This window comes from Pseudorasbora parva, chromosome 15 (genome assembly GCF_024679245.1).
Source record: "Pseudorasbora parva isolate DD20220531a chromosome 15, ASM2467924v1, whole genome shotgun sequence".
Classification (NCBI taxonomy): domain Eukaryota; kingdom Metazoa; phylum Chordata; class Actinopteri; order Cypriniformes; family Gobionidae; genus Pseudorasbora; species Pseudorasbora parva.
In genome coordinates this window covers 10,257,244-10,266,885 of record NC_090186.1, presented here as the reverse complement: position 1 = coordinate 10,266,885, position 9,642 = coordinate 10,257,244, and the positions used below count along the sequence as shown (strand labels likewise).

The following is a 9,642-nucleotide window of genomic DNA, read 5'->3' as shown; positions in this document are numbered from 1 at the left end:
AATTGTGAAGGGCTGTGCATTAAATTGTGCATTGCATTATAGTTGGCACAGGAAATATTGTGTAATGGTGAGCTTACAAAACCATGTCTGTATTGTGTTGCATGTGTTGCATTTGCTGTTGCATTCGTGGGAAGCTTTGATGCTTCTAATGAGAGCGAAATAAACGGAATCAGAAGAAGCTGTTGACGTGCTGTCAGTCTCCCCTCACCCCCCTCCCACTTTTAATAGCATTTTTTTAAACTGGTGAGAACTGACTGCTGCTGAAACAGGGGGTTTCATGACCCTTTAATGAAACTAAAACTTCCAGTATAGCTACTGTATTAATGAGTGAGTTGAATTCATACTGATACTTTCAAAGTGCTAATTTATTTAACTTATCATAAGACTGTATTTATGAATGGGTAGCTTAAATAAATCATTCACTCATCTGATTTGTTGAAATATATTGATTCTTTGCGGAATAAAACACAGTGTTGCTTGGAGACGCAGCAGTTCTGCTCTTCTGTTTTCTTTGATAGAGCAAAAACAGAATGTTGAAGTTACTCAGTAACTTCTTTTTTCCTGTTGTCACAGTGCAGATGTTCGGTAAGACAGCACTGTGGCCTGTGGGATAACTCGTATATCATCGATTTATGTTAGAAATACAAAGAAAAGGAATTCATTAAATAATTTCCCCCCACATTTCTGTCCCATAGTGTGATGGGAAAAACCATTCAGATCGCATAGTCTAGTGGAAAAATAACAGAACGGATAACCATCTGTAAAGAAATGAGACGCAAAAAAAAAACTGTCTAGATGCGGCTCTCCGAGTTCGATGTAGGTTGTGCAGAGAAAACAGTGTGCAAAATTTAAAAAAAGAGACTTAAATCCGGCTTTCTCATGATCCCTCTCAAAATCTGGAGCTGAAATATTGAAATCGGTTATTTGGCGTGGGGCCAGGGTGGGCCAAGCTTCTGATTGGGTGGATCTGACAAGCTTCCCTGTACCCCCCACCCCACACCATCCACCCCTGTGGGGAGCCGAGCCTGGTTCCTGGTCTGAGGTGGTCAGTATCTATCAAAAGTGGTCCGAGGAACGAACAGTGATGAACTGGCAAAAGGGGCATGGGCGGCCAAGGCTCATTGATGCACGTGGAGAGCGAAGGCTTGCCCGTGTGGTCGTTTAAACGGCAGCCGCAGTCCAGTCAGGGTGCCCATGCTGACCCCTGTCCACCTCTGAAAGCTGTAAGCATCAGAACTGGACCACAGAGCAATGGAAGAAGGTGGCCTGTGATGAATCACGTTTTCTTTTATATCAAGTTGATGGCCGGGTGCGTGCACGTCACTCATGGCGCCAGAATGCACTATGGGAAGAAGGCAAGCCGGTGAAGGCAGTGTGATGCTTTGGGCAATGTTCTGCTGGGAAACCTTAGGTCCTGCCATCCATGTGGATGTTACTTTGACACGTACCACCTACCTAAGAATTGTTACACCATGTACACCCTTTCATGGAAACGGTATACCCTGGTGGCTGTGGCCTCTTTTAGCAGGATAATGTGCCCTTACGCTAAGCAAAAATGGTTCAGGAGTGGTTTGAGGAGCATAAAAATGAGTTTGAGGTGTTGACTTGGCCTCCAAATTCCCCCGATCTCAGTCCAATCGAGCATCTGTGAATTCACTCAAAGTTGTCATAACTAGAAAAAGAACTTTATGCAAACTTTTGCATTATTTTTTATTTTTTTAGTCAACACATTATTTTTAGTGTGGGTGTATATATCTATATGTGTATATGTATCTCATTACATATAGTTTGTAATTTTGTTATAAATAATAGAGTTAACAGCAACAGTTTTACATAACATAAACTTATGCTGCATATACAACCGCTGGCTGTGTGAAGCACCCTATCTCTCATCATAAACGTGTGCTTTCCCTGCTTATTATCAGGAACATGCAGTACTTCCTGGGGGGACAGCCCTAACACAGCTATATGTGTACTTAAGTTACAACTGCCCCTTATACAGGAGCTCTTGAGCTGTGAAGATGGATCATTACCAATCTCTTTGCAATGTATTCTGCTTTTAATTTTGTAAAAACAATGTCTAATAGACACATTATGTTCACAGAGACGGTAGCAGACCTGAAGTAACCCCTTGGGCAAACACTTCCCGCAAGCCTAAAAGTGTGTCACTTTGAGTTACTCATTCACTATTTTGTTTTGTGGAAGATGCTTTTTAACCTTGTGGAAAGAGGAAGATTTGTCCTTCTTCCTCCATGACCTGCACACATAACACATCTGGCTAAGTATTGATCTCTTAAATCGAGAAGCTGGAGTGATGCAACTGAGATTTTAATAGATTTTCAGGGTAAAGATTAGATTGATTGATTGATTGATTTGAGAGGAAATGGCCTTGAAGCATCAAAGGAAAGCTTAATCATATTGTTGATGTGTGGCAGACCATAATCTGTAATAGCCCTGTAATAGCTCTGACTTGACTGACAGAGTTTCTATATAGTTTCTATATAAATCGAAACTTTGCATTTTTCATCGGTACATGATGTAACTAGCCTACAGAAGAGTCTGTTTTAAATAGGAAAAATATCAAAACTCTTTGGTCATTTTTGAGCAAGCTAACGGTCTAATCAGAATCAATGAATCATGCTAAGCTATGCTAGACCCAGAGATCAGCTGAATGGATTCGAAAAACTGTAAAACTCAACTATTTATTTTTATTTCACTGAATTTTTTGTTGATTCATGTGAAGTTTTTAAATGCAAATGTATGAAGACAAAACCATATTCTTCTGTAAGTAAATTTAAGTAAATGTAAATTTAAGAAGGCCCAGAATTTTTTTGAAATAAGAAACCTTGGTCTCATATATAATGTTAAAAATGTTTTATATATTATGTATGTATATTTGTTTGGTCCTCCATTATGCAACAGAATATGTTAAAAGAAATACGACATTTCATCTTACTTTTTACTAGCTCTCACTCTCCAACCCCATCTCATAATCAAAGGTCCCGTTGACTGCGAGAGGGGGTTGAACCATATGGTTGAACATGTGCAACCCTGAAGAGACCCCTCAGTCGTCATGTTTCAGATCTACAGACGTCAGGAGGGCGTGGCCAGGACCTCACCTCCAGCGCTGGCCAATCAGAGCGCAGCCGGCTTCTCTTGAAAGCCTCTTGTGCTGCGGATATAAAACCTCCACGGCGGGCTGATGCAATACTGGAAGATAGTGAAAGAAGCGTCAGTGACGGAAAACCAGATAAGGAGAGCTGCTCACGTCGACTGGGAGAACACGTTTTTTGTCAATTCTCTGACTCTTATTCTAGTCAATAGGTAAGTGAATTCATATACTGAAATCGATTGCGTTTTGCTTTTAAATTGATTGTAATTCTTCAGACCGTATCTAAACGTTATAGCCAGGGCCTTGACTGGATAGATAAAATGCATTAACTTATTGCATCTGTTGATTTCATCGCGTTTACCTCTTCTATCCAATGGCTTTGTCTTAAAGATATCTGCAAATATGTGAGGTGTGATTGTAGGCCTGTAACGAAGCTTAAGATGCTGTCGTCCTTTATATATCTTTTGTCATTTGCCGAAAACGCAAGACTTATCTTTAGTGTTACGATAGTTTTTCCAAAATAATATAACTTGGCTCATATGAAACAAAGATTATCCAATTCCTGAAAATGTGGTCGTCATTTTAGGATGTTCATTCATAGGGTGTCGTCGTGACTCGTGAGCACGTCGCTTTGCGACAGAACACCGGCAGAACTAACGTTAAGTAACGTTAACGGTTGCACATCACTTCAGGCTAGTTTTGACCGTGGGTTAGTTAGATAACTTGTCGTTGATTAAAACACTAGTTTAGTAATGCCTGCTTAGACTGTTGTTTAGCAACAGACAACCAATCATGATCTTTCTCAGTAACGTTACTTAAGTTATATTCATAGACTGTAAAAATATTATATTATGCATTCACGCGCAGTGTTTAGTCTCAATTTCTGAGTAAAATGGATACAAATGTCGAAGAGCAGCAGCCGACTGGTTACGTGGTTTATGAAGAGACCGTATTATTTTGGCTGTATGATATATGAAATGTGAATACTGAAGGCGACCAGAACGGGTCTACGTGGCGATATTTGAGCTCAGATGAGCAAGCGTTTATTAATATGGGCCTCGTGCTCGTCGCGTGCTGTATTACATATGCAAATAAAAACTTAAATACGGCGTTTACGATCTCGAAAAACGTCTACTAATAATGAATTGCTAACCCAGGATAGTGTATGAACTGTGTGAACATGGAACGAGACAACCCAGGATTATCCCCTTGCCTGGGTTACAATGAAAAATCCAGTCTAAACAAGTTTACGACCAGCCTTAACGTTAACTGATCTAAATTCCCAGAAGGCTGACTGACCTTTCCGTTCAAGATCAAACAAGCTGATAGTAAGGCTAGAACGGTGTAATGGTATTGTAAGGGGAAAACGGGGGACACGAACATTGCAATACACACAGACTTGGCACAATGAAGTCTTTAGCAAGAGGTCGAATTGAAGGATGCGGTCGGCAGCTTGCCACGGTGCTCGGCGTGTTGCCAGAGCAGCTCTCGCGCATAGTTATCGCCGTGCTGATTGGCTGCCGACGAAGGCAGGGCCGTATAAATACGCTCAAGTTAAATTTTTCTCTCATTTTGCAAGGTAAGAAGTTCGACAGTGACAACCTGGAAATTTACTGAAGTGTTCTCAAGTTTACTGAATTTAAAAGTAATATTCAATTCATTAGACTACGTAGCGTTTAGTTATTTAAAGTTTGTATAAAGACCGGCTTTGAAATAAGAAACGTGTGTTCGATGTTTAACTCGAAATGTGATTCCAAATATATCATAACCTCTTAAATGTAAATGTCCAGTATCCACCAAACCTGAATGACTTGCTTCTATGGAACAACAAAAAGAAGTAAGGCAAAATGACAATGTTACCTTTCACTTCCATTGTATGGGGGAAATGCACTGAAAGTAAATGGTGACTTAGGCTGTCATCATTGTTCCACAGAAAGAAAGAAAGTCATACAGGTTTGGAAGGACATAGTGAGTAAATGATGACAGTGCTCAATTTGGGGTAAACCATTCTTTTAATATTCATTAATTTGGTTGTGATGTACTAGGTTCTTATAATGTCTGATGTCTCAACGCCTTTCTACCCTTTTGTTTTTTCAGGTAACTGAGTATGCCAGTCCTCAGAGCCCTCAGTAAGGTGGCAAAGCAGGCCCTGCTGCCCCCTGCGTGCGGATGTCAGTCTCTGATGGTGGCGGTACGCAACATTAGCTTTTCCCCGCGTCAGGTCACCTCTGGATCTGATGCCAGCTTTCATTCTGTGTCCTTCTCTGAGACGGACCACCCCAAAGTTCTCATCACAGGTATTAAAAACGACAGCATTAAAGTTGGGACTTGTCTCGTATGTCGATCACCATGCACATTTTTAAGAAAGGTGGTTCCTGACTCTCCCCCTGCTGTGTTTTTTTTATTTATTTTTTGCTCTCTCTGTCAGGTGGCCTCGGGCAACTAGGGGTTGGGCTTGCTAAAATGTTAAGGTATGTATGTTACAGTACATGAGAATTTGTTCAGATTTTGCATTATAGAAACATTTGTAGGTGTATCATTTGTGAATAAGTTTTACATAGAAAAAAACCTATAAAACAATTATTCCCCTTTCACAGGAAGCGATTTGGAAAAAACAATGTGATCCTCTCAGATATCAGGAAACCACCAAGCAACGTCTTTCACAGTGGTATGTCTTTTGTTTATTTCAAATGAAAGGCAGTGATTTCTTAATATGTAATTGGGTTTGCTCAATTAGTTAATTAGTGAGTTGTCATTACATTACATAAAAACCAGATGTTTGTCAAATGTAGTTATTGTTAGAGATAATTAATATTTTCCATATGTTAAGTTAATTTAGATCAGTAAAGAAATGCTAATTATGTTAATTGTGGTGACCTGTTCTGTACAATTTCTTATAATTATTACATTTATTTGCATTACCAGAAAGGAGGCATTCCTTGCATTTATTTTAGTAATTTAATGAATCAAATTTTCCCCCTCATTAGTCAGTTAGACTTTTTTTAATATACAATACCCCAGGCACAGAGCTTTGATAGATCGCATAAGTGCTGAGGTGTTGATTTTAACAGTTCTCAACCATTTCTACACAGGACCCTTTATCTACTCTGACATTCTGGACTACAAGAACCTGCGAGAGATTGTAGTAAATAACAGGATCACCTGGTTAGTGCATTACAGTGCTCTTCTAAGTGCTGTCGGAGAAGCTAATGTGGCACTGGCACGAGCAGTCAACATCACAGGTAAGACTTTGGAAAGCTCAATGCAGTGCCTTACCATGTCTCAGTAGTGGCTGGTAGTCATTTAGGCAATACTGTTAGATGTAAATCTAATCTGTATACATCTCATAATAATATACTTCCAAATAGCTTTTTTGTTTCCTCTTGGGCAGAAAATTGTAATAAATTAAATGCTAATTAATTCCTGACCTGTTTTTTCTGAAGGACTACACAACATCCTCGACATTGCAGCAGAACACGGGCTTCGGCTCTTTGTGCCCAGCACCATTGGTGCCTTTGGACCAACTTCACCTCGAAACCCCACTCCTGACCTCTGTGTACAGAGACCACGTACCATATATGGTGTCTCTAAAGTCCATGCGGAGCTTATGGGGGAGGTAAGACACGGGTCACCCTTATTTCAGTGTTTTCAGTACTATTTTGAGCATTATGTAACTCAGAATGTTAATCTTTACCCATCATTCTTTTTCTGTAGTACTACCACCACCGCTATGGCCTTGACTTCCGCTGTCTGCGGTACCCCGGTATCATCTCTGCAGACTCGCAACCTGGCGGTGGCACAACAGGTACGGTCCACACTCAAGTGTGTTTTTGCCACATGACCTCGCTCGTGCATGTAAATTAAGTTATGCAACAGGCACATGTTCAGAATGGGGTGTTGTTCACTTTGAGTATTTTTAGATATACTGATAGCCTGCACCAATGCCATCCAGCTATTTGAACCACACCTCCTACTGCCTAACATGTGAAAGTACTTTTACAGCTGTTACTGTTACAGTTAGATAAGTGTTAGTCGAGGGCAATGGCCAAAAAGCAGCAGTGAGTCATGAAAGTCTGTTTCTTTTGGCTTTTCCAGACTATGCTGTGCAGATTTTCCATGACGCAGTCAAGACCGGCAAGTTTGAGTGTAACCTGAAGCCAGATACACGGCTGCCCATGATGTACATTGACGACTGTTTGCGGGCCACGCTGGAGGTGATGGAGGCACCTGCGGGAACGCTCAGTATGCGCACATACAACATCAATGCCATGAGCTTTACTCCAGAGGAACTTGCAAACGAGGTCCAGAAACAGCTGCCTGACCTTCAGGTCACATACGAGATTGACTCTGTACGACAGGCTATAGGTATGAGCCAAGAAATCAAACATTTTGCTACAAATAATTGGTGCAAAATACTGAGTGTGATCTTGTTTTCGTTTACATAGCTGACAGCTGGCCCATGAACTTTGATGACTCCAATGCGCGCAATGACTGGGGCTGGAAGCACGACTACGATCTGCCGGAGTTGGTCCAGACAATGCTCAACTTCATTGGCTCAGACTCCCGCATCGCTCAGGCCAACTGAGCCTGCTCATGGACAATGAAAATATGTACATATTATGAAGATTTATAGTGATGCAGAAGAGAGATCCATGGTCTGTAAATAGTCATATTCCTGTTCTCTTTTGTGTCGTCTGTATAGACTAGCACAGGCTATGTATGTAAAAAAGAAAAAAGAGGTTGGGTTCCTTTTCTTATCAGGGTGGAAAACCATCAGGGATACACAGGTATTTTATAATACCTGTACATGTTGGAAAGGGAATAAGTTTCAACCTGACGTGATCCTCTCTTTGCATTTATTGAGAACGGATCATTATGTCTCCAGGCAAAATAAACCAAACAGACAAGAAAATCCCAAAATGAATGTCGCAGCGCCTAAAACTTAGCTTCCCAAATTCTACTGTCTTTCTGAGTTTCTTTTCTTTTTTTGTTCTATTTAAGATAAATAATTTTACTGTACCTTTGTGGAAGAGCATAATATATGGGGGAAAAGGCTGATGGCCGCGTTCAGACTAATGGGAATAAAAGTAATAGGATTTGTTACAGCAGCTGCAGCCCATTCTCAAATAAACAGACAAAAGATTGTGGTTTACACAGGGTGGGGCTAAAATGTAGGTCCTCGAGGGAAAGCGGGGGTCGTCATGATAAATGACGTTATCATATCCCTCTTGGTTGCTTTCCCTCTCTTGTGCACTATCTATTTATTCAGACCTCTCACAAATACATTGCAAGTTTCCGTTTTGCTTAAATGCAATTTCTCTCATCTTGCATTTGCCCAAATATGTTTTCCCACAGGGAATATATTATCCTATATGAAGGGGAGAGTGGGAAACAAATTTAAATTATTATTTTTTAGTTAAGCTTTGCATCCACGTTTTGTTTCTTATGATCACAAAACTTGTTTTAATAAAGCTTTTTTATCGCATTGTGCTGTCTTTCATACGTTTAATCGACTGTTTAATATTTTTCATTTTCCTGATGTTCATCTGTGCTTAAGTGTTACTCCGCTGACTATCGTGCCAGTCATTTGTCACATTTGATCTAAAACTTCTGTGGGAAATATGATCAACCTTTTGATGGCAATCTCTTGCAGCGATAATGACTGCTCAAGACAATACCTGTGCATAATGCACATCCATATATTGCTCTGCATGTCTTGTCACCTCTGATCAAGGTGATTAGTATATAATGCTTTGATTTAAGACTATAATCTTAAATTACCACTGAACCTTTTTAGCTATTTTCCTTATCTGTAGCAATTTGCATGTTTTGATTGGAGTCGTGCCACATTAATATTTTAGGGCCTTTTAGAACAAGTCTCCTTTTTATTTAGATTGCAAATGTACACTTTGAAAGAAACTTATGTAATGCCTGTTTCTACAGTATATGCAGTAACAAGAATCCCCATTCTTTCATAAAGTATGACAATAATATGGGCGGTAGTTATATGATAAATAGGTTATGTAAGTACTTGGTAAGGTTGACTAGATTGCATTACACTAGGTAATGTAGTTTTGTAGGTATTGTCAAAAGTTTTTTGTTGTTGTCTCGAGCACAAACACCGCAAAAAAGAAAAGAGATTGCATATGGTTTTGTGGTGAGTTGCTTGCTTGGCAAAGAAGCCACTTTGCCACCTGTAATGTGAGAGTTATGCACAAGCCGAGACGAGTTTCAGTTGAGGACCATTTTAACTGTCAGCAGTTCTTCCAAATGAAATTGTACCTCATGTAACATGATCATCATGTGATATGTGGACTTAAGTTGTTTGTCTGCACTGTTGCTTAATGTGAGCGATGGTGCGACATTGTAATGTGACAAAACAAACAAACAAAAAAACAGGTTTACACTTGAAATTCTTCTTCCTTTTTACATCATGAAGTAACACGTATTAATTTACTTTACTGCAAGTGGTTCAAAAAGGTTTCTTTGACTTCTGTATCTGATATCATTATAAATCATTTGTTCAGTGA

At 39.8% G+C, this 9,642-nt stretch overlaps 1 protein-coding gene across 1 annotated transcript; it reads left to right on the top strand.

The window, feature by feature from the left end:
* The first annotated feature begins 3,167 nt into the window (after window positions 1-3,167).
* tdh (L-threonine dehydrogenase) lies at window positions 3,168-8,597 on the top strand. Its single transcript, XM_067417074.1, has 9 exons — window positions 3,168-3,324; window positions 5,210-5,409; window positions 5,541-5,583; window positions 5,710-5,780; window positions 6,205-6,354; window positions 6,556-6,728; window positions 6,827-6,917; window positions 7,208-7,477; window positions 7,558-8,597. The coding sequence occupies exons 2-9, from the start codon at window positions 5,220-5,222 to the stop codon at window positions 7,695-7,697; spliced, it is 1,128 nt and encodes a 375-aa protein (XP_067273175.1). The 5' UTR covers window positions 3,168-3,324; window positions 5,210-5,219; the 3' UTR covers window positions 7,698-8,597.
* Window positions 8,598-9,642: the final 1,045 nt, after the last annotated feature.

Excerpts from the sequence above, each read along its gene's own strand:
- tdh (XM_067417074.1), top strand. The coding sequence starts at position 5,220 with ATGCCAGTCCTCAGAGCCCTCAGTAAGGTGGCAAAGCAGGCCCTGCTG. Across the intron at positions 6,729-6,826 it reads ATGCGGAGCTTATGGGGGAG|TACTACCACCACCGCTATGG; the intron begins GTAAGACACGGG and ends CTTTTTCTGTAG. Across the intron at positions 6,918-7,207 it reads ACCTGGCGGTGGCACAACAG|ACTATGCTGTGCAGATTTTC; the intron begins GTACGGTCCACA and ends TGGCTTTTCCAG.